At 39.1% G+C, this 23365-nt stretch overlaps 1 protein-coding gene and 5 long non-coding RNA genes across 10 annotated transcripts; 1 reads left to right on the top strand and 5 right to left on the bottom strand.

Annotated features, from left to right (window-relative positions):
- Positions 1-183: 183 nt before the first annotated feature.
- On the bottom strand, positions 184-1459 carry LOC124337630. The gene is made up of 3 exons (XR_006917474.1): positions 1427-1459; positions 786-902; positions 184-706 (listed from the first exon to the last, which is right to left on the bottom strand). It is a non-coding gene; the product is annotated as an uncharacterized LOC124337630 (long non-coding RNA).
- A 304-nt stretch (positions 1460-1763) lies between these two features.
- On the bottom strand, positions 1764-5459 carry LOC124337620 (eIF-2-alpha kinase GCN2-like). The gene is given in 12 exon segments (XM_046791667.1): positions 1764-1895; positions 1961-2201; positions 2267-2892; positions 2966-3049; positions 3110-3439; positions 3501-3588; positions 3591-3794; positions 3861-4372; positions 4437-4537; positions 4594-4789; positions 4880-5083; positions 5145-5459. Coding segments are annotated over 11 exon segments (2499 nt in total). The 5' UTR covers positions 4961-5083; positions 5145-5459; the 3' UTR covers positions 1764-1859.
- Positions 5460-5707: 248 nt separating this feature from the next.
- LOC124337629 lies at positions 5708-6242 on the bottom strand. The gene is made up of 2 exons (XR_006917473.1): positions 6005-6242; positions 5708-5925 (listed from the first exon to the last, which is right to left on the bottom strand). It is a non-coding gene; the product is annotated as an uncharacterized LOC124337629 (long non-coding RNA).
- Positions 6243-7284: 1042 nt separating this feature from the next.
- LOC124337623 lies at positions 7285-9104 on the top strand. Of its 2 annotated transcripts, none has more exons than XR_006917452.1 (5): positions 7285-7408; positions 7665-7813; positions 7876-8004; positions 8062-8327; positions 8468-9104. It is a non-coding gene; the product is annotated as an uncharacterized LOC124337623 (long non-coding RNA). The 2 variants fall into 2 exon arrangements; XR_006917454.1 differs by lacking the exon at positions 7285-7408 and adding an exon at positions 7577-7623 and having other exon boundaries at positions 7697-7813.
- A 761-nt stretch (positions 9105-9865) lies between these two features.
- Positions 9866-11695, bottom strand: LOC124337624. Of its 4 annotated transcripts, XR_006917457.1 has the most exons (7): positions 11412-11695; positions 11300-11324; positions 11080-11224; positions 10874-10977; positions 10652-10808; positions 10114-10592; positions 9866-10054 (listed from the first exon to the last, which is right to left on the bottom strand). It is a non-coding gene; the product is annotated as an uncharacterized LOC124337624 (long non-coding RNA). The 4 variants fall into 4 exon arrangements; XR_006917456.1 differs by having other exon boundaries at positions 10874-10997; positions 11300-11695; XR_006917455.1 differs by having other exon boundaries at positions 11300-11695.
- Positions 11696-15214: 3519 nt separating this feature from the next.
- Positions 15215-15836, bottom strand: LOC124337631. The gene is made up of 2 exons (XR_006917475.1): positions 15714-15836; positions 15215-15645 (listed from the first exon to the last, which is right to left on the bottom strand). It is a non-coding gene; the product is annotated as an uncharacterized LOC124337631 (long non-coding RNA).
- Positions 15837-23365: the final 7529 nt, after the last annotated feature.

Here is a 23365-nt window from a genome sequence, read left to right as displayed (position 1 = left end):
GTCGTCTGCAGTTACTAATCACTGGTATTGTTGTTTTTCATTGAGAAAATACATTTTTAAATGCGGGTAATCATCTTGTACGAAATGTCTTAGTAACTTAAATACTTTTAACGTTACCATGATTCCTACGATTTGCAAATGAAAAACTTCAAAGTTGTAAGAAAAAATTAAAAGGAATTGCTTTATTGTCCCACCTCCACCCACAATTCCACCACACATTTTAAAGACACATATAAACATACATACATATACGTAAATTAACCCGTTGACTACCACGCCATACAACCCGTAGATTGTTCTCTACTATTCTACGTGCCACGTCTGAAGGATCCCTGGCCAAGGTGGGACTTGCCATTGCTGACAAGTCCGGGCTGACACGGTGACAGGAGAATCCATCACCGCATCGACAAGGGGAAGTCCCTATGGTGCATTGCCTAACAGGCGCCTTGCGGCAAATTTTGGGCGGGTGCGACTCTCCGATTCCGCGGCATGAAAACCACGAGGCCGAACAGCGCACGCAGCCCGTGCTAAGGAGCTAGGGGAAAACCAAGGCGTGGCAGACAACGGGTTAACAAACACAAACGAAACAATACAAACAATACCATGATCCACGTTGATGACGAGTCTCGGTGACGGCAGCGATTGTCACTTTCCGTTTTCCAGTGATGGTCCCTTTTTACTACCAGAAGTATTTTGTTGGCGCATTCTAAATCAGATAAAAATAATTGGATTAGAATACAATACACACAGCCTAAATGTGAGTAACTTGTAAATGATGAACTTACATCAATTCACTCCAGCGAGTTTCGTTCGCACCAGGAGCAGGGGCAACATCCGACGGAGACTTGTGACGATATTTAAAGATGAGAAAATCCATCTTCTCGACGTCTCATCTGCATTACCTGAATAAAGAGAAAACAATTCTTATTTAGTAACATGCCAATAAAAGTTACATAATACAGATAGAAACAATAATCAGGTTTCTTTAGCACAAAGATTCAATGATGCAATTATTTAAACGTTAAATCAAGCTTGCAATATTGAGAACTTTTAACTGAACAAAGCTCACTTGCTAGTCTTTTTAAAAAATTAAGGAAGTATACCGGAAGTAACCACAGCGCCTCAACCATTGAGCTGTCGTCAACTTAAACCACATATTCGTGATCTCCATGAAATTTGGGGTCAATTAGGTGTGATTTAAACGAAATCCAAAATTTGGCCAAAATCGAAAATTTTCCTGAATTATAGTTCAGGAAAATTCTCGAAACCGGAAGTACGCGTACGTAAAAATCAAAACATGAACTTTACTATAAACTACTGACTGAAATGAGTAAACCGGAAGTAGAAAAAAAACCACATTATTAAAAATCTAACAAGTGAGCTTTGTTTGTGGAATAGTTATCGTCAGTTATCACTACAAAATTACCACCAAAAAGGGTCGATAAAGGTTTAAAAAGATGTGCAAAGTTACTGAAACCAACTGTTTTGACAGCTAAAAATTATCGAAAAGCCATCTAGCGTTAGAAAAAAGAAACGTCCAAGTAAAACTTTGTTTGAGCGTAAGAAGGGCCCGATTTTGGAATTATTACAGACACAGATTTTAAAGAAAGTAGAATACTACAAGTAGATAATCTACGAAAATAAGTAAATCGTCGGGTACCTGGCCATAATCCCGTGGTGAGTGACTGTATGTGTGTAACAGCGGCACGGAAGCGACCACTGAAGTGTTCCAACTCGTCAGTGAAGTAAGACAAGTTGTTTATTGTGTAAGAAGCTGGATGAGCGTACGTCGGGAAGATAAGGATGGAGCAGAACGTTGGTCATGGGAAAAAGCCAGCGTTGGATCAATAATCTCCGTGTCAGGACCACACGATTCCATAAAGAAACTGCGTGCCCTTTAAAAAATGAAATTTTTACATTAATGAAAATATAACAATGAATAAAGCATATCAATCTTTACCTTTTCTAAGAAGCACACTGAAATGTTAATGATGAAAACCGTAATAATCGAATTACGTTCAACAACCTCAGTTTCTTTCAGGATGGCTGCAACTCTGTCTAAATGGATGAAGCCACCAACGACTGTGGGTTGACTCATTGGCTCACCATCTACTTTATTCCGATTGACAAGTGCATTCTGAAAAGATCTGACCAATGCATCGTAACGACCTCCGGTCGCTAAGACGTCGTCAATCTTAGTTCTGGATTTAAAAATATCATGTTAGTTAATCAATAGTACTTTTGAATAAATGGGAGTAGATCTTACTTTCTCAAGTTCGATCGACAAACAAATCGGAAGACCATACCCCAATGGGTAGTGTAGTTTTGAAGGGCGGTGTCGATGCGTATGCTATAGGTATTTCGTAACCCCATGCACTCAGCGTGAGTGGCAATCGCGTCAAGCTCGTGTAGCGCTTGTTTGGCCAAAGATGCTGCTTCTCCTTTCCGACTTTCCAACAAATTTAAAAGCATATCAATCGACTGGCGCGAGATAGCCAATTTCGCTGTTTTGTTTTGAATTTGCCCTTCGGATTTCGAGCGCGTTTTAAGTATGTGGCAAAGCTCCGAACGCTTGTCCTCGGGGATGCCACAGTGGATCAGCACGCCTTTAAGAAGCAAATGATGTCCCAACTCGAGCGTTATTTTCCTTTCAATTTTCAAGCACTGATCGGAGAAAACGTCTGAAATTGTGACCAAAACTTCAGCATCTGCAAGTACTGATGACGGTGAAGGGGTTACAATGTCGAATGCGAGTTCCGGGAACGACTTGGGGTGAAGGCCTACGAGTTTTCTTTCGCTATAAACGTAATCTATGCAGTAACGTTTTAGCCAGGTGAGATTGGAACGGGAGATGAATCGGGCAAAAGGAGTTTGAAGATCCGTTGGTAAAGTCTGAAAGTATAGAGCAACATGGCAGATTAAATCATGCTTCGATAAATTTATACGATATAACAAGATATTTTACCACTATGCTACCGACGTGATTCATCAGAAGAACCTGTGACAATCCTTGATTTGGTTGACTTTTCTTAGGAGATAATGTCGTAGTCTATCAAGAATAACAAATCGTTAATATTGAGGGCCAGCAAGCTTATTCTATGAGACCTACTTTAAAGTAAATAGCCCCTCTTCGCTGACAATGTTTAACAAAAACTTCTTGCACGGCCTGAAAAATCCAGGCTGATTGCTGCAATCCTGCTGAAGAGGTCATGTCCATATTGTAGACTAGATCTTCAGAGATGGTCATTTTTTGCTGAAAACATGAAGCCACCAAATGTTTGTACGCTTTGCTCTGTGTGTTGGAAAGAGTATGGCGGATCATTTCCTGTAATTCAGCTTCTTCTAGCTGCGGAGGAGGCAAAATCGGGGATTGAAGCAATTCCGTGGACGAGGGGCGCGCACTTGGATTGTGATTCAGTAACCAATTAATTAACTGAACCTGGTGAAAGAATAATAGTTTAAGATTGCTATTTAATGCTGAAGATGAGTTTAAAACATACCTCTTTGCCAGTTAGATTATCTGAAACCGGGAGAACGATTTCTGGTAGTCGAAGAGAACTTAGGACCTTTATTCTTTCCATGCCATGCCATGCCATTCCTTGGAAGATTCCTCTTCTTCCGACGATGAGCTTTCTAGACCATCTGAGTCAAACTCGATACCTCCTGATGAACTGCTTTCCTGAGGCTTGATAAACCATGGGCCTCTTGAATGAGATAAATCCGAGCTGTCTGATTCTGCAACGTTGTTTTGCTTCATTCCGTTAACTTTGGGGTCGTCCCGACTTTCGCTATGTCTAAATTATTGATTAAAAGTCTCAATCTATAAAGTATTCTTTTTGAAACATTTTCAACTTGATTACCCTGAACGAGAAGGCGAATCAGTCTGAACAGTTTCCAACCAAGAGTTGTAATACCGGACGATATTTTCATGATTGAGACGAGAAAGAAGTTTGACTTCGCGAGTAATTTTTTTGTTGAGTTGGCGACTTTTGGCATCAAGCAATATTCTTTTAATTGCATAAATGTTGCCATCTAGCTTGTTCCGTACTTTAAGAACATCTCCAAACCCCCCAGAGCCCAAGAACTGGAGTGTTTCAAACTCGCTGAGTAACCTCGATGGGATATGAGGCATTTCCGTTCTGGAAGCAACTTGTGGAACATCAGATCGAAATTTATCGTCATCTCTACTCTCCTCCTGTTCTTGGTGTTCTCGAAAAATCGGCGTCTTGAGAAAAGCGTGTGATAAGAGTTCGTCAATGCTCATTCTATCTTTCTCAATATCAGAACCAATGCATTTCCCTATTAAATCTCTTAGCAAAAGCGGCATGGATGACGGAAGCTTCAGGCAATCCCAACGGTGAACAATATTTCCCTAATGTGTCCAAATAAAAATTTAATGAAAGAAAGAAAGACAGAAACAATAAATAATATTTTACTTGATATAAAGTCCAAAGAAGAATGCCTAGTCGGTGGATATCTCCTCTTTTCCCCCCTCTTCCAGGAGCAGAAGGATACATCGATAACGAAGGTCGATCATCTGTGAAAAAAAGAAAACACTTAAGATAAAGATTTGCTTTCCATATTCAATGTTACCTTGAATGGAAAAAATTTCATTGATCCTAGACTCAAGACTGTAGTCACCGACTTTAACTTCACCAAAGCTGTCCAGAAAAATGCTGCTATGACGAAGATTTTTGTGTACCACGTTAGCTCTATGCAGGACTTGAAGCGCTTGAAGTATGTTACCGGTTATATAGCGCAATATGTCAACGCTAACGCTAAAGCCTCTCTTTAAAGTGTCCAACAAAAAAGAAATAAAATAGACGTTTTGAAAAAATTGCTAAACAAAGCAGAAAATACTTAAAATAAATGCAGTTACATTAATAAAGAAATTCAAGGATAATCCAGGCACAAGTTGCTCCGCAACATAGAGATAAAAGCATTCTTCATCTTCTGACATTTCCCATTTGAAGGCTAGCAACGGAATGAGAGCTGAGTGGTGAACATTACGTTCCAGTAATCGAAACTCTTGCTCAACCAAAGATATTTGCTTGCGTCGAGATTCCAGGTTCACACAAGAAATCTATCAGAAAAAAATAAACTAGTTTAAAATTATAGAGACTTTCTTGTAATCAGATAAGTACCTGATAGGTTGTAATAGTTGCTGCTTCTTTTAGATTGGGTTCCACAGCAGCGCAAATATACCTATTTGGCCGACATATACCCAAGCACGGCCCACAGTAATAAATTCGACCTCCATCCTTGTTCGAGAACGAAATTTTTTTAACTTTTGGATGTGTGCATAACTTTTGTGCCTCTATTGTGTGATCCAAATTTGATTGGGCTTCATTTTTATTACTGGTTTGTGAAGAACCAAGATTTATTTCAAGGAAGGGATGTTGGTTAGGATCTAGGTTTGTTATTCTTCGAAGCTCACTTAACAGAGCAGGTTGTTTCTTTGGAATCTCTTCACAAAATGCAATAAGCTGCTGTTCATCTTCCCTCACTTGCCTTGACTTCTCTTCTAACACAGATTATTCCATATTTTTTCTCTGTGCTGCCAACATTTCCTCATGAAAGGATTGGAATCTTGGTTTTTGGTTTCTCTCTGCTAAAAAACCTTGAGCATGATGAGCCAAGTTGAAAGCAACTTCTTCCCCCTACACCCTCTTTACATAATTGTTCTAATTCAAGTTGCAACTTTTCAATATCTTTGGAAGAGATCCCCTCTCCATTTTCCAGTTTAATGGATGGATGTGACTGGGGGTAATCACAAGGAAATTTTACACGTAACTGTACTGTTGCATGTACTTCATCTTGTGATAATCCTTTTTGAGGTTTTAACAGCAAAATATATTCTGGGGGAGACCATTTCTCACTAATAGATGACAAATTCACTGCAAAAAAATCACTTGTGAAAATGGCCTGGGAAGAAAAAAGTAAAATAATTGATAATGCAAACCCAACACATGTTGTATTTGATTTGTTTGTTTTTAAATCCTACTTGTAGCGCCTGGATTTCATTTCTTTGCCTGACTTCCAATGATTCTTCTTCTTCGACATTCATTGCACGGACTCAATTTTAATAAAAACTCATCTTCTACGGTTTCACAATCAATCTTTATTTTGTCGTTTCACTCATCAGTCCGTTTCAGGACAAATCTACTACGCCAATGTTTTTCTTGTTAAAGCAGAAGAACAAAAAAAAAGTACTACTATCCCCCATACGCAAAAAGAAGCTTCTACTCAATTATTCGCAGCGCAAGTTGCAGTTGCAGAAGCTCTGCTTTCACAGCTGAGTTTTGTTGTTCTCAGACGGGCCGGCATAAATCGTCATCGTCACCGTCTGCCCATAGGGGGCTAAAATGCGGGATCCGCTGTGGATGCCACCAGGGGGCACCACTAGATTTCAAATCGTCATAGCCTAAAGTTGTGCAAGTTTATCTAGATTTTTATGCTTGTTTTATTTTAAAAATAGGCAATAATGAATTAAATCGAATTTTTATATGCAAAAAAATTAAGAAAATGTTCCTGTATTCTGAAACATTCACGCATAGAAAACATCAAACTAATGTTAAAAATAAAAATAGACGTTAATGGAGTATTTTGACATCCTGCGTTGTGCATTCTCCGCAAATGCGAAAATCTCATTTGTGTCCAACTCGGTCTGTGTCGCCTACAGCGTCTTATGGGAAAACCAACTTCTCCTCGGTAAAAAAATTGTTTTCTTATCAATGACTCTTATTTTCCCCCCTTTTTTTCCTAACAGTTAATACTTTATTCATTTCTCTATTACCTAATTTTTATTTCTATCCCCAATTCCATCTGGTTAATTTTTATTTAATTTTTGTTTGTGACTGGTTTTTTTGTTCGTCTCCTGTAGCAGACGTTTCTAGACGTTTCTAGACAGAATCGACCACGCTACGAACGAAATTCTTCTGCTACAGGAGACAACAAAAAAACCAGTCACAAACAAAAATTAATTAAAAATTAACCAGATGGAATTGGGGATAGAAATTAAAATTAGGTAATAGAGAAATGAATAAAGTATTCACAGTTAGGAAGAAAAGGGGGGAAATCAAAGTTATAGGTAAGAAAACAACTGTTTTAACGGGAAGAAGTTGGTTTTCCATAAGACGCTGTAGGCGACACAGATCAAGTTGGACACAAATGAGATTTTCGCATTTGCGGAGAATGCGCAACGCAGGATGTCCAACTACTCCATTCCGAAAAAAATAGTCGGCGAATTATGCCGGCCCTTCTCAGACATGCGACGACCACTTTGCAAGAAGGTTCTCTCAGAAACCTGTTTTAGTTCATTCATCGTTCGCCTTTTTCTCTCTCAGAATCTCTGAATTGGAATTGGTTTCTCTATGAGAAGCCTCTGTGTATTACTCTTCAACGACTGGTAATTATTTTGTTTGTGACACACCTATGTGTATATGTGCCCAGTATCTTTCCCCTCAGCAATAGAGTGTTATCGCTTGAGCTTCTTGTACTGAGTTGAAAATCTTGTTTAACCTTATTGTTTCTTGTTAATTCTTGTTATGAAAGAACACCTCAACACTGTTATCCCACTTTGTTTATGTGTTATTGAATTTGGAATCATTTCCTTGATTAGTGGTAAACTAATTTCTTTTACTCATGATTAATTATCTTTTCAGATTTGTAAAAGCTATTGGTTTAGTTTTCAAAGCCATACAATGCGTGTACAGTGTTCTGTCTGTCAGGAGCTCTTCGGTGACTCTGATTTTGTCATGGCTCCACGATGTGGACACTTGTTCCACAAAAAATGCATCAGAGAATGGGCTAAGTAACACCTTTAATACAGTTTTCTTGTTGATATCCTTAACATCTTTTTCCTTAAATGTACAGTACCAAAGGAACGTGTCCAACTTGTCGACAATCGACATCTATTACAGAACTAATTAGAATATTCTTGGATTTTGATCGCTCTGTTGAAGTGGACAAAGATCTTCAACAACAGCTGGAAGAAATGACCAGGTAGTGAATAATATAAGCCAACATTCAAAACTTTGTTTCAAAGTTTAATTTCCATAGGGAGCGTAATATTCAAGTACACATACAGCGGTTTGCCGATCAAGAGTTAAGAAAATGTAGACAACTCCTTAGCACTTCCCGCCTTGAACTCAAGAAAACAAAGAAGAAATTGAAGGAAAAAGAAGAGCAATCCAGCTTGGCAGAAGAGGTTATTCAGATATACACTGCGGAAAAAGCAAAAAGAAAAGAAAAGCTTGAGGCCCTTGCGGAGTCGATCTCATCACTTTAAGGCACTAAAAAGAAGAGAGGACAAATGAAAATTAAAGGTAAAAATAATTAAATTAAATTAATTAAAGGATATAGGATATTTAACGACATTTTAACTGGTGAAATTATTTAATTATTGACTTAATTAAATCTTCGTTTTCGTTTCATTTCGATCGTTCGCCGCCGTTCCATAAACAAGATCCATTGGTGAAACCGATGAGAGGTTGCTGAAATTCAAGACTGATTGCTAAATTACTAGTGCATATCTAGGACTGGATATGGACTAGTTTCATCCGAATTTGAGATTGAAGTCGTGACTTGGGAGAATTAGGTTCCTCGTGGTAGGTTCCGCAACGCGCTTGACACACACACAACCACACAACTTCCTTGCCACCAATGTAAATATTAAAAAGAGGAACTTCGGTCTCTTTATCAAACGTGTTTCCGATTCTCGACTCCGAGGTTGTACAAAAATCCTCATCCAATTGTAATGTAAATATTTTCCATTGAATTCAAGATTATGCTGCCTGTTCATTTCGTCATGCCAAGTGTGCACTGTCCTCACCGTTTATGACTATTTAATCAGCCCAAGATGCCACTGTTCCTGTGTTAAATCGATAATCGATCAATCACTAACGGGCAATTATTTAATATTCTTCATAAAATACCGTAAGAAATTTATAGCTACGGCGAGCAATTTTTGTAACATGTTCTGCTGAATTTTTCTAGCTCGATCAGCATAAGAAAAGTATAAAAAATGTGACACGATTTTTCTTGTATACAGATTGGCCGATTTCGTACTTGAGGATTGAATACACAATATGTTGACTTTGAAATTCCTGCCTTATCAATTCATTCAATTACCTTTTTCGAAATCAAGTTTGTTATAAGAATGATTTGATAAAAAGCTGGTGGATGATTTGCCTTCTAGCCCATTCATTCTTCTTCAAAAGTACATTCACTGTTTTTCGGCAGATTTCTTGAGCTCATTAAATGCTTCCAAGCGTTTAAGCCATTCGTTCCAATAGTGCTCGCACAGTTTTTTATCTAAAGTTAGAACATCGGCAGGTTAACCGGTTGGATACGCGACCACTAACAAGGCGTTTTCCATCTGCTAGAATGTAAAAATTTGTAATGTGGAAGTGCAAAGATTAAATTTCCAAAACTGATCATTTGTATTACCCTAACTGGATATCTTTCATCGGCATTTATTGCACCAATCTAAATTGAGACGATTATCGGCAGGAGGAAAGATAGTTGAGGAGAAAATAGAGACATGCACTTGTGATTTATCGATCAATCTTGTATTTCAACAATCTTTCTACACATCCAGAGAAATACTTCATAACTTCGGTGTATAGGTCGGAGCAGCGTAAGTAGTGGTGACTAAGTCGGGAGAATTGCTGGTGTAATACATATAAATTTCAGTTTGGTAGTAGTTTGGAGCAGGGGAATGCTTAAAATCCCCGATGTAGTATACCAGTCAGCGTACGTGGTTGCGTAAAAGGCGGCTTTTTCGGTGTAGTACTTGGGGGCTGTGGTGTTGTAGCTAGGTCTAGCGTAGATCGTGGTGTAGTAGACTGGAGCACCAGTGTAGTGTTTAACGTAGCACGAAAGAGCAGCTTCTGTGTAGCAAGTCGGGACTGCGTAATAATTGGCCGCCTCAGTTGTGGTTGTGTAGATCGGGGCAGAGTAATACTTAGCCGTTTCGGTGTAGTCGCGGCTAAGTACCGTGTAGTATTCAACCGTTTTGGTGGAGTAATCAGCGGGAGCCTCGGTGTAGCAGCTGGGAACAGAGTAGTACTTGAAAATAGGTTCAATAAGTAGATAAGAACAGAGTAATACTTAGAAGCCTCGGATGTGGTAAGATGGGGCAGCATGCGTAGTCAAGTGTCTCCGTCCCCTTGGTGGTGTAGTAACTCGGGGCAGAGTAATACTTCAGGGCGTAGTGACTCAAAGCGTAGACATCGACACGCAGAGTTATACTTCGGGATTCGGTGTTGCAGCTCGGGGCATCATGAATTGTGGTGTAACACTCTTGAGCCTTGGTGGTGTAGGAACCGGTTGTTGCGTAGTAAGGCGGCGGCGTTGTGGTTTGGCATCCGACATACCCAGGAAACATCAGTACACCAGAGGTCGATCCAGCCTTAAACGATACAACACCCAACAGCGACGCCGTAGTTAACTACACAAACCTCTACACTGCTGCATGACACGTTTTTCTCCGTGACCTTCGAGTGTTCTGTCCTTTCCTTTTGCAGGTTGACGTTGCTGCGGATATTGCTAGGGATTATATTGAACATACTGAGATCCCTCAGGGACATCTATTACCAACAACTTTAAATAGTTTAAAACTCTTCACAAAAATTGACTGCAAATTAACCTCTTAGAGCTTAGAGTATCAATGACGATTCGCCAGGATCCAGCTCTTAATCCGCTTCTCCTGCCACCAAAACGTCGCAAAAGGCGAGTTGCAAACAGCTAGCGTCAACTCCATCGTCGGCCGTATATACAAAATTCGCCACCATTTCTTTCTGAATCTATTATAAAGAATAAACAATCATTGGAAATTGATTCAAAATGAAATAAAAATATTTCTTCTTACCTCCTGCTTTAAACCTATGGTGTAAAGATGCATATCCTTTACAATCCTTTATCTTTCATCTCTTTCGTGAGATTTTGATTTGGTACAACTCCTTGATAGGGACTCTACAAAACCAATTAATTGTCTGTCAACATAAATGTACACCACAATAATGGCAATTCTTATAATTCAAGAATACACAATATCAAGAGTTTCAAAAATCTTACTCAACAAATTTGTTGCTCATGTTCTCGGATTGGCTACAGATGATTTTGTTGAAAGATGTGGAACTTTAACACATATTGACTTATGTGTCGACTGGAGATTGCAATTCATGCTATTCCTATTTCCAGGCGATAGGCTACACTGTTTCTGGAAAGACAATGTTTGAGTTTACTTCATCAATCCCAGTCACACTGTACTTAAGAGGCTTAGACTTTTACTTACTTGACTTTAATTTGAGCTGTTGTCCCTATAAAAAGACAGGAAAAACTATTGTTCTATCACTTTATCAGCATAAAGAACTTGAATATCGAAAGCAGGTGAAACATAACTTTACACAAATGTGATGGGATAATCCTGGGTTGACATTTTGACACGCACGTTTTCTTGACTTGACTGCTTCGCTTCAACAACGTGTAGGAGGAATGCCCCCGATAACACAGTACAATCGAGAAACAAAGAAAACTGCGTGAACGGACCTATTTGCTAAATGCTCGCCATAATCAAAACCGATATGGTTTGTATACTTCTAATGCAAAGTTGGGTGAATCAGACTCAATGTCTATGGCAGAGTTAACATCTACGTGGCGGTCGTGGCCATCTTAAGCCATGGTTGAGCATGAAAGATTGAAAGAAGAAAGAACATCGATTGTAACTGTAGGCAGCGTACGTACGCCGCAAGGTACCCGAAGGGAATGTTAAGGGTATTCTAGTTGGTATAGTAGTATTGGTATAGTTTTACAAAGACAGAGCTATAGAATAGTTATAGAATAATAAAAATATTCTGTTATAAAATTAGGCCTATTATTAAGATGGATTTATAACATTTAAAAAAAATGTATGCCCTTAGTTTCCGGAAGATTGTAATAAGCAGAAATCGAGAAAGAGATTAAAAGAATATTTCCGCATGTTTCTATCCAAACATTAAATAAAAATTAAATTCCAAAAAAAACCTAATATGATATGGCGCGGCGTAAGGGTAAGGCGTGACTTTGGTGCGGCGGAGGCTTCGCCCCGCCACCCCACGTCACACCGGATCTTGTTAAAATTAAATTTAAGTAACTACCTATCAGCACTTCTGTTACTGGAGATTGATAGCGTTCGGTGATAACATACAGTGACTTCTATTCTATCATACAATAGTAGTCGATTGTCACGTTACGTTTATATCCCTGTCACATGTCTCTGTATTATCGTCTGCTGTGACAGCTATTGAAATTCTGTCAAAAAGTAACCAGAACTCCGTTTGATCAAATACCTGAATCGATTGCAGCCAAATTTTCAGAATAGATGTAAAAAATTGTAAGCTACCGATTACTGCCATTGAAATGCAATAATTGCCAAAAACTAGTGCATCCATCTATGTAGTGTTACGAGAACTGAGGGTGCCCATGTAAACCATACTGCAAACGAAACTTTGACCAGTAACCCTTCGGGTAACTGGAGGAACGTGCGCATTCTAGTGGCAGTTGCCTTTAGTACTATTGGACGATAATAGATGGCCAAGTGTAGCATCAAAACACAAAAAGTCAAGAATCCGCCGTCGTTTTATGTTTTCCAAGTTGGAACAAATCTCCAATGACTGTCGATTGTTCTTTCATATTACCGAGGCCATTGTATTCAAATTGATAAGCATTGCATAGGCTGGAGGATTGTTAGCGGCTCAGGGCACAAGAAAAACCTTTGTATTTCTTTACAACTGAAATCAAAAATGTTTAATTGGAGCCACGGCATACACAACACATTAATCGAATAAATCAGTCATCGTCAATCGAGAAAACCAATTCCGGCCGGAACTAGCTCATCAGTAGCTCCATGGATGGTGACTCTGTGCGTTATTGACTTGGTTGGTGGACCATACTGATAAGTCACTGCTGCTGATTTAACCGTCTTAACTCTTTTTAAGTGCTTAACTGCTGATCACCAGCTGCAATTTCCCCTCTCTTTAAGAAGCAATAAAATGCGATAAAAGCTGCTAGGCTGGCTTTTTTTTCAAGTTTCTTTTTTTTTTAAATCGTTAAATATTCGGCTTCCTCGTCGGGTGCGATGCAAAGTTTTTTAAAGACTAAACAACAAAGTCATGGAATTGATTGAAAAAGTGCTGCCGTTGCGGCAGTTTAAGGTTTTCTCGTGAACCGCACCTATCATTGATTCCCAACATGTAATTACGACTACCTTTTTTAACTTTTATTAAATGGTAAACACATACATGTATAGCCTGTCTAATGTTGTGTATGTTGTTATTTTTCTGTTTTTTTTAGGACGACAGAGAAGAAGAAGGGTTGGAAGAAAAATATGTTAAGAAAAGAACGAGAAAGAGTAAGAATAAAGTGAAAGAAAGAAATAAAGAGGAGGAAAAGTGGGAGAGGATGAAGAAGAAGAAGAAGAATAATCAAGATGGCCGAGTTGTTCCTTGACAGAGAAGATATATGCAGAGAGAGAAAGAAAAAATGCCCGGAGGCTTCTTCTTCTTCTTTTAAAGTCGAAGGGGGGAAAAGGCCGTTCGAATAAACCAGCAACAACTGCTGGGTAGGCGGGCAGCAGTGGCGTGTTTATGGTAATCGTTACACATCCGAACAAGCCGATAACAAGAACACAGATGCTAATTGTACTCCGGTTGCGAAATATAATACCCATGTTGTGATTCATTGTAAACCCGTTTGGTGGTGCTTTTTTTTCTTTTTGAAGAAAAAATAAAAAAGACTTAGACTACTACACTACTATCATGCCATTAGACGAACTCGGGTAAATGAGACACACACACAAGCCGCCCGCTCGACTTTTGTCTTTTTCTATATACGTGTTGAATGATAGAATTTTTCAAGTTCTTTTCCATATCATTAACAATCACCGAGCTGGTTTTTTTTTTTTTCTTCGTTTCCCTCATTTCTTTCTTTTCGTTTCATGTTGGCTCTTCCATATGTTCGTTCTGGTATTTGAAATGGTGGAATGATAGCGTTGCTGCGTAGCGCTCTTCTGCTGTGTCCTGGTCGTGTAGCCAAGGCCAAATATCCCGCTGAGAAGATCATTACGCTGCTACATCTATTGTACACCCTCCGAGCAACAAGCTCTCTCTCTCCTTGACTACTGAAACATCATTTCGAAATATATATATATAAGATTAGTTGTGTATATATTTCCTTTTTCTTTTTTTCCGTTTTAGCTCATGGAATTGTTGAGAGATGTGTCAAATGGGAAATTCAATTTCGGTCGGGAGATGGAGTATTTCATTCCACCCTAATATCATTTAAATTTAATTGTACTATACACAGTGATAATTCCTGGCATTCTTTTAGTCATCATTGTGTGCTGGCCAGGCGGCCCTTAAGACAAAGCGAGAAGCCTGCGCTGCTGCTGGAATATCAGTTGGATCAAAAAAGCAGAGAGAATCTTCCCAACCTTGGCAATTCAACCTTATCTCAAATCCGTTGACTGTCATTGACTTATGATACTCGACGTGAATATCTGTCATTCACGTTCTCCCCCCCCCCCCACTTTCATCTCTCTCTCTGCTCGTACTTTTATGTATGAATGTTGGCTGCCTGTCCAAATGTCCAACCCAGCTGTAAACGGCCGTAGGCTAGAAACGCACAAGAATACGATACACCTCATCCGCAGCAGCACAGGTAGTAATCTGGAATTTCAAGTAGCGCAGTCTCAGCAGCCTGGACTATCGCAAACTAACAGCCCAGGAAAATAAGAAACGACGATTCGAAATCCTTTTTTTTTCTTTTTAGCTCAACACAACGGGCATTTATTTTCCTCCAAAAAGGCCTCACACACAGCAGATATAGAGCCGGCACACACACACACACACACACACATTGGGAAATGTCGATGAGAAGAATGAAGTCGATTGTTTCCCGCGTGACGTCCCGAGTCGCATTTTCGCATGACTCTAGCTGATTTTTTGGGGTGATTGCTCTGACATTGACAAACGAGTTGCCATCGACTATGCAGCATTCATAGAAGAAGAAGAGAGAGAGAGAGCCTTTTAGGAGTGCTGTGTGTTGTTGAAGAGAAGAGAAGAAGACGATGGTCGTGTCTTGTTCCTTTGGAAACTCTCTGCGCGCAGTCAGAGGGCCCCCTCTCGGATTCTTTTTATTTATATATATACCTTTTCATCTTTTTTCTCTTTTCTTTTCGGTTATTTCTTGTTTTGTTTCTCTCTTACCTTTTATATAATCAGTTGCCGGTATTCCGAAAAAGATTTCAATGAGAATTTTTGTTATTTTTCAAAAATGAATTTCCGACCTCTTTTTTTTTTTATTTTATTTTATTTGTGCGTGTGCTTTTGCTTTTGGTCGACTTGTTCACGAACGGGTTGGCGGCCGTAATTGAAAGGCATTTTGACCATCTCGCCTATCTCACGTCGCTAGCGTAGGGAAGAGAGAAAAAAAACAGTAGCCCCCATTCAAGCTAAACTTATAATGACTTGGGTCTTTTCGGGTCTAGTTGTCAACATTTGAAAAGCCCCGCCTCCTTACCCTCTCCAAAGTGCTTGGCACTGATATGTAAACGTGGAAGAAGAAGAAAAAAATAAAGAGATGGGTACGCTTTTATGATGTACCCTTCCGGAAAAAAAAAAAATAAAATAAAATAAAAAAGGTAAAAAGATAGTCAATATGATTCATCATACCTGCCTGTTGTTGTTGTTGGCTGTCTGGGGCCCACTGCTGAGATCTGCGCGATGTGCGCTGCCTCTCGTCGTCGGTCGGGGAATCGGAAAGTAAAAACAAGAAATTCCGTTATGCCCTGAAACCAATCGAAACAAAGGCGATCGTTGTGTTATAGAGGAGGTGGTGGTATTCTAATGTAAATATAAAAAAATAGTCGAAAATATCTCCGAGCTGCATTTATAACGGTGAGTTGTGCTGCAAGAAGAGAATGAATCTACTTTTGTCGTGATGCAGTAATGACTTGCAATATGTGCGATGTTATATATTTCCAAAATCAGACAATTTTAAATCAACCCAAAATCGGCCATATGCGCTACTCGTCGTTTATGGGATTTAAAAAGAAAAATCCAACGATTTGTTAAAATCACAACAATAAAAGAAACATTTAAAAAACCAATAAAACGCCTATCATAAATGGGGGGGGGGAATTGTCAAACACACGAGAAAAGTAACGAAAATACTTGCAAACTCGTTGGGTTGCTGTTGTTAAAAGAAAAGGGAAAACAACCAACAACCAACCACCGACGACGACAACGACGACCAGCCCTTGTTATAAAAAGATGAGTCGTCGTTATAACAATGAGTCAACACATTATTGTTCTTTTTTAGTTATAGAGACTGGTGGCAGCTTACAACAGAGTCTTTTGGTTAAAACTACAGCCAATTTGTCGGCTTCTAATCATGTGCCAGCTTTACCTTTGTGGGCTACTGTTAAATTGTAGTGCCGGGGCTCCCAACAAAATGCTGTTATTAGGGGGATTATTAGTGGCAGCCTCGAGCATCCCTCCATCACGTATTCTGTTACATGCGCTGTACTACTACCTACTACTACACGGACATAACACGAACTGCGGAATCCCACTTTTGACCTGTGTTTCTTCTCTCTCTCTCTCCTTTGCCGTGTCTGTTCTGCTGTGTGTGTACGTGTGATAATTCATAGGTGTCGGTTGCAGCCTAGCCACCTTATAATTTTCTTCCTTTTGATTATGGGTGAAAGCTGAAAAACTACCAGTCACGCGAACACGGATCAAATCGCGCGCGCATTCCCTCCCACAACAATTTTGTATCTCTATCCAGTTTTTTTGTTTTTCTTTTGTTTTCTCTTTTTTTGTTTGATGTTTGTTGTTGTTTTTTTTTATCTCATTTTGCTTTTCTCCATCTCTCTTCGGACTTCCATGTTGTTTTTGCCCCTTTCCGGTTGACTATTTCTCTCAGGTATAGAGCTGAATTAAGCCCCTCTGGCTACGATCCTCCATGTCTTTTTTCTTTCCCCTAACACTTTAAATACCTGCAAATTTTTACAAATGCGTCACGTTCGAACCGTTGGGGTCTCCAACAACAACCAGACAAAAAAGTCCTTGGCAATTTTGCACTTGTGCACGTAGACCTACAAGATGTTACACCTTCTTTTTATGTGAGTAAGATAGTTGATGCAATAACATTGGCCGTCAAATGCGATTCGTTTTTCAGATAAGATGCAACACACGTAACTGATATTTCATGTTTTCCGTCAAGCCAAATTCCCGAGGAATAACCTTTTTAATGACACTTTTGGGAAGAAAAGGAAAATTTAAAGCTGCGCGCCAAAACTTTAACGACTAATTTTTATGGGACATTTATCTCGCGCCGTGATAAAGAAATGACTATTCCCCTGTCTTGTTCCATTTTAAACAATCGCCTTGATTCTATGTACCCGGCAATCTCTCGGCAGCAGCGGCGCGTTCAATTGGGATTATTATATAATATTCATATTGCCGTTGTCGTGTGATGACGATGAAGGCGAGAGATTCTTGTAATTATACGCAGCAGTAGTCCCGTCGTGTTGTGTTTCTTATTTTTCCAGTTCACGCAATATTGCAGTTATTTCCAATTCAACTGCGCATTCCTCTTGGATGTAGACCACCAGCTTTGTTATAACTCAAAAAATCAATTTAGTCAAGTATGTATATGTATGTATGTGTGTGTGTGTGTGTGTGTTGCGAGCGATGAGCTGTTGCCCGCGCGTCGGTGTGTGACTATCATCCGGCTCTCTCTCTCTCTCGTGAAACCGGCTTTGCTTAACAGACAGAAAAATGTTTACATGATCGATTGGTAAATGTCACTTTATTTTTTGTGTGTGTGTGTCGGAGTGGATTGCATCATGGAAACTAACGTCTGCAACATTTTTTCCGTCCTTTCACCTTTCGGGTGGGAACGAAATGAAATTTCAAAAAAAAAAGGCTAGTTTTATTTTTAAATAGATGCGCACGGATGTGCGAGTTTTTAATATTTTCGAGTCTATTCTAATCAAGCAATTGAAATTGTAAGAATATAAAAAAGAAGGTATACTATACATATAAGCTAGGCTCAGTAGAAATGTCGTTAAAAGACTCGTTTTGTTGCAAGTTTGAATTTTGGTAGAGGAGAGAAAAGAAAAGAGAGAGACATTTCCTAGAGATGCATTGTGACTTTTTGGATGTGGGAAACTTTTTGGGTTGGATGGCAACATTTCATTGAAATTTGAATGGGACGAAGGTAGCACCATTATAGGTACAGCTCCGACTCGTGCTTTTTCCTCTCTCTCTCTCTGGAAGAATCAAAGAAGAAGAGGGAGAGAGAGAGAGAGGTAGAGGGAGAAGGAAATGGGACAGGGGTCATTTCTTTCTTGTTGGTGAAGGGATAAAATAAAAAAGCAGAAGAAGAAGAAGAAGTGGATGGTTGTTGGCTTGCATTGCTAGGCGGCTCACCTAGACGATGTTGCCGGCGGGGATAAGCCTCCTGCAGGCCCGCTCCCCTCCACCATCTTTGCCACATGCTGTGTGACTCTCTGCTGGGCTCTTATACTGTACAGTCAAGGTTCCTCCAACCATCCTAGAAAGTCGTTGAAACCGCAGGATATCCAGCATTTTCTGGCTTTCGTCTCGACCCGCTTCTTGATTCCTTCTCCATCTTCATCTTTCTTATTCTGCTGTTCTCTTTTTTTTTTTTTCTTCCAGAAGAAGAAGAAGAAGAAGAGGGAGAAAACCCATTTTTGGAATGGCGTCCAATCCAGCTGGAACCGAACGACGGGGATTCTGCCGGCTTTTTCTTCTTCTTCTGGGTTTCTTTTTTGGCTTTCTGATTTTTTCTTAGTATATTTCTCTGTAAAACAATGTGCAACAAATCCACTTTGGTTTTGCTATCTATTCTAGGCATCGGTGGTCGGACGAATCTACTTCTTTTTTCCAATCAGCCTATAGACATACGATCGGTTCTTCATCTTGTCTGAGTTTTTGTAATGCGGATCGCTCCGACAACCTTTCATTTTTAACTTTAAAAGATATTAGACTGTTTAAATATTTAAACGGATTATAGACCATACCAATCTTCCGGCTGGATCTCATCCGCTTTCCTTTGTCTAAGCTCTCGGTCAGCTCCACCTACGCTATACCAAAAGGATCGCTCATACCTGTCCTACCTAGAAAGATGTTTCGCAACTAAACACATGAATCACCGTATACAGGCAAAATTCTTGCGCTTCCATTTCCACACAGCCGGAATAAAAAGTAGAAATTCCGTGAAACAAAACAAATATTTCAAGAGATATTACCGAAAAATTGAATTTCTTGGAAAAAGCTGTTGAGTCAGTGGGCAGTTAACAGTCATTATATTATTTAATAATATTTAAAAATCCAGGATTGCGCGTTGAAAATATAGGGCCGGTAGCTGCCGCGTCCGGTGGCGTAAAATCCAACCAACTACGGTATTTTCTTTCGTGACTCGCCTTATTAACAATTGATTAGTAAAACAATGTCAAGTGTGGGCCTCCTTTTTTCTAGTCACTATAGGAAGCGAACATGATTAGAGAGGACTACTACTGGTTACTCGTCGAACGTTGGACGCGCTGATAAGTGGTGAGTGCTGATAAGCTTAAAAGGGGATAAGAGTAGCTGCTGGGCGGCATCGTGAAGACAGCGATGCCTATCTTGGTCATCAAGCCTCTTGTGTATCGGTAAGTATAACCAAGGTAATACAAGCAGCTAATTAAAAACCAATAAGTCTAGAAAGTCGATGCTAAAAACCGATTATATGAAAACCAACTCATCTTTTTTAAAAGAAAAGTTTGCCGTCTCATTTGAACGTTCATCGCAATGTCGGTTTACACTGTATAGGCCTAGGCGGGCATCACCATTCTTCCTGACCGACAATAAAAACCAAATCGGATTCAGATAAAAATTTCGCAGCTGCGACTTTTATTGTATCTCTACTTGTTGCCATTACAAATAGAAAAAAGAGAAAAAAGAATAGCATGCAAGCTCTGCTCCTTCTATGAATCGTTAAAAGATAGCTTTGCTTGATCTATTCATTTCTTTGTGTGTCACGTTCCGGTCTAGAAATGGAGAAATCCTGTCCGTCACACTTGAAGAAACTTCAGAAGCAAAATAATGAAAACTAGTTGTTGTTTGGAAATACCGAACAGAGCAGAGTATTTCTTTTTCTTTTTTTCTCTCTTTTGGAACATCGAAACTGGTAACTCTTTCCCATCAGCTGCAGCAGAGCACAGTCAGTCCTTTTCTGAATTGTTTGTTTGTTTGTTCTTTGTTTGTCGTTTCAAATCCGTGAGATAATTATTAAATAAGTTTTTTTTTTTTCGTTTTTTCGTTTTTTCACGTGGTATTCTGCATACAAATTTTTCGGAGGGATCTGACGTTAAACTATCTGTTTTCCGATCAGTTGCCGACTAATCGTCATCAATCATGAATATAGCAGTTGGATATAATACCGAAGAAAACTGTCCATCGCGCAGTTTTGTTAAGACTTTAGACAATTTTTAAGGACATGGCTGATTTGTATTAAATTATGCGAGGAATTCTGATCGACATTTCATGCGCATTGTTTCACAATCAAAAAATTTGCGCAATCGCATCAACGGCAACCTCGTGAGCGAATCGAAATTTAAATTGGGAAATGGCATTCAATTCGGCTAATAGACGCATCTGCTCAAAAAACGTAATTATAAGGTAGCTGCTGCTGCAAACGGAAAGAAAGAAAAAGAAAAATGAAATCTAAGGCAAAAGGGACAATCAATCAAATTCGTTTGATACATGACCGATAGAAATCTAACCAAAAAAGTAGGTAGTTACCATACACAGGCCAGGTGGCAAGCCAATTACAGTTTACCGCTCTCATCGCCTTCTTACATAGTAACTATACAAGCGAGCTACTGTTAATTTAGAAACAAAAACTGTAACTGGTTAAAAAAGGAAAAAACATCTTTGAAACATATTATTATTACAACAGTTATACATATAATTATGTAACCCGCATGCAAGAGGATTAGGATTAAGTATTTAGCAGTCTGGTATTATATATATAAATTCATGGAAGCCTATCGTCGTATGCTTCTGACCTCGCCAGGCACACACACACACACACACACGAAGTGGCAACAACTTTTTTTTATGACTTTAAACCCTTAAAAACAATATTGAGCATGCTAGCTAGCTAGCTAGCTCAGCACAGCATTAATTGAATGTTCAAAAAGACAATGAAATTTAATTATAGAAAAATACTCGAGACAAAAAAAAATGTTTGAAGGTAAAAGGCTAAATAACTTCATCGCAAAGTTGCGGTGGGCATTTTCTTTTCCTTTTTTACAATGTGGATTTATGGTGCCATACAGAGAGAACCACACATCACGGTATACATAGACGAATAATAATAATAATTTATATATATATATGGTATCTAACATCGCAGTGTATAGTATAGATATTTATTTATATGCATTATTCAGCGCAGCACAGGTAAGAAGAGAGAGAACGGGTAAAGAAAATTTAGTTGCAGTGAACGTTCTCTTCGTTTTTGGTATTTCTGTCGAATAGCGACCGACCCGCCGACCCCTTGGTACCACGAATTATTTTGTGTTTTAAGAAGCGAAGAGAAATAAAAATTTGTCTTGTGGAATTGATTAGTGAAGGTAAAGGACTTTGTTTCTGTTTCTCCGTTCCTTATGGGGGGTTCACTATGACATTGCGAAATTATCAAACATTGTTCGCTGCCGTGCTGGCCAAGAGAGAGAGAAATATCATCCTAACCTTTTCATTTCTTTTGAAATATTCGACGTGTTCCACCCACCACCATCAACCCTCCTCCAAAAAGCTAAAAAAAAAAAAACTTCCGGTTGGGAGGTATTATATACAATGAATAATTATTTGTGTATAGGCTGCCTACTATAAAACATCCAATTCATGCTTTGTGATTTAAAAAGTTTTTAAAAAGTTTATAAGATACAAAAAACAATATTTTTTTACTGGAGCAATGGTTGGAATTGAACAAAGAAAAAAAAATGATTTCCCCTACGTTACAGTGTGCCCTATATAATTTTGATGTAACGTCGCCAAATATAAAAAGACCCCAGCAGCACGTACTACCGTACATGGATCCAACTCGTATTTCCATTGCCTTGGAAAGAAGATAAATTGGAATATCAAGTTACCCCCCCAACACAAACCTCCTACCTTTCTCTCTCTCTCTTTCTCTCTAATCGGGCAATATCGGAAAAAGAAAAATGATAAGCGAATCACGAAGTGATGTTTGGGGTTAGTTTATACATATCCCGCGCTGGCTGCTGGGCTATAGCTGGCTTCAAAAAAATATAATAATAATAATAATAATATAAGAAAAGTGGTAGATCGTCTGGGAGACTCGTGGGGAATGAACATGAAAAGGAGATATAGCCAAAGAAAAAAAAACCGGCTTGGTCTTTTTTCTTTTTCTTTCTTTCCAAAACCCCGAGTTTCGCATTCCTAAGCGACCGTGACTTCCCCCGCTGTTAGAAATATTTTCTTCGACTTTTTCAGTCGATGGTAAGAAGAAGAAAAAAGAGGGAGGAAGAAGAGGACTGGGAAGCAGCTGATAGCGGCGTTTTCGAATTTTGAAAGCTCTTTTTTTTTCTTTTTCGAATTCTCAAAACATATTCTTCGGCGTATAGATAATGCCTTCTCCACCGCGTTTCCCCTTCGAAATTTTGTATTCAAGTTGAATAATGGTATGGCCAACGTTTGACTCACTTCTTTCATTCGACTTTTATACTAGTTCTACAAGGTTAATCGAGTGAGCAACGACCTTTGTACACTCGCATTTCGTTATTTGTGCCCAAAGGTTCACCCAAAGGTGATGATGGCGAATTCAACGGCAACGAATCAAAGTTAAATAACAAGTAAATATAACTCATCCAAATTTTATTTTTCGAAAAAAGTCAGTAAGGCAATCAGCTCGCAATGACTCTTTGCGTCACTCCTCCTTTTTGAGATAATTCCTGTACTTGCGCTGTTGATGATAGTTTTTAACTTCAATTCTACACATCTGGGTGGGGCGGCGATGTTTTTTCAAATACCCTCAAACTCGTCAACCAAATACAAAATGTCATTGGGTAAAACGATCGGGCGTGAATACAACTCCCCAACTCGAATTCGTAAAGGTAAAAAAAAAACATGTACATAAAAGAAGAAAAAACAAGAAAAGAAATAAGGAGAGAGAGCAGCTAGCGTATGTGGGAGGAGGCAACGAAAAGAGGAGGTTTATGCCCGCAGGATGGCTTCTTCCATTTACCCAAGTCGAAAAAATGTGTGTGTACAATATATGCTGTGTA

Source organism: Daphnia pulicaria, chromosome 4 (assembly GCF_021234035.1).
Source record: "Daphnia pulicaria isolate SC F1-1A chromosome 4, SC_F0-13Bv2, whole genome shotgun sequence".
Classification (NCBI taxonomy): domain Eukaryota; kingdom Metazoa; phylum Arthropoda; class Branchiopoda; order Diplostraca; family Daphniidae; genus Daphnia; species Daphnia pulicaria.
Note: the sequence above shows the minus strand (reverse complement) of the source record. Positions and strands in the feature narration are given on the sequence as shown.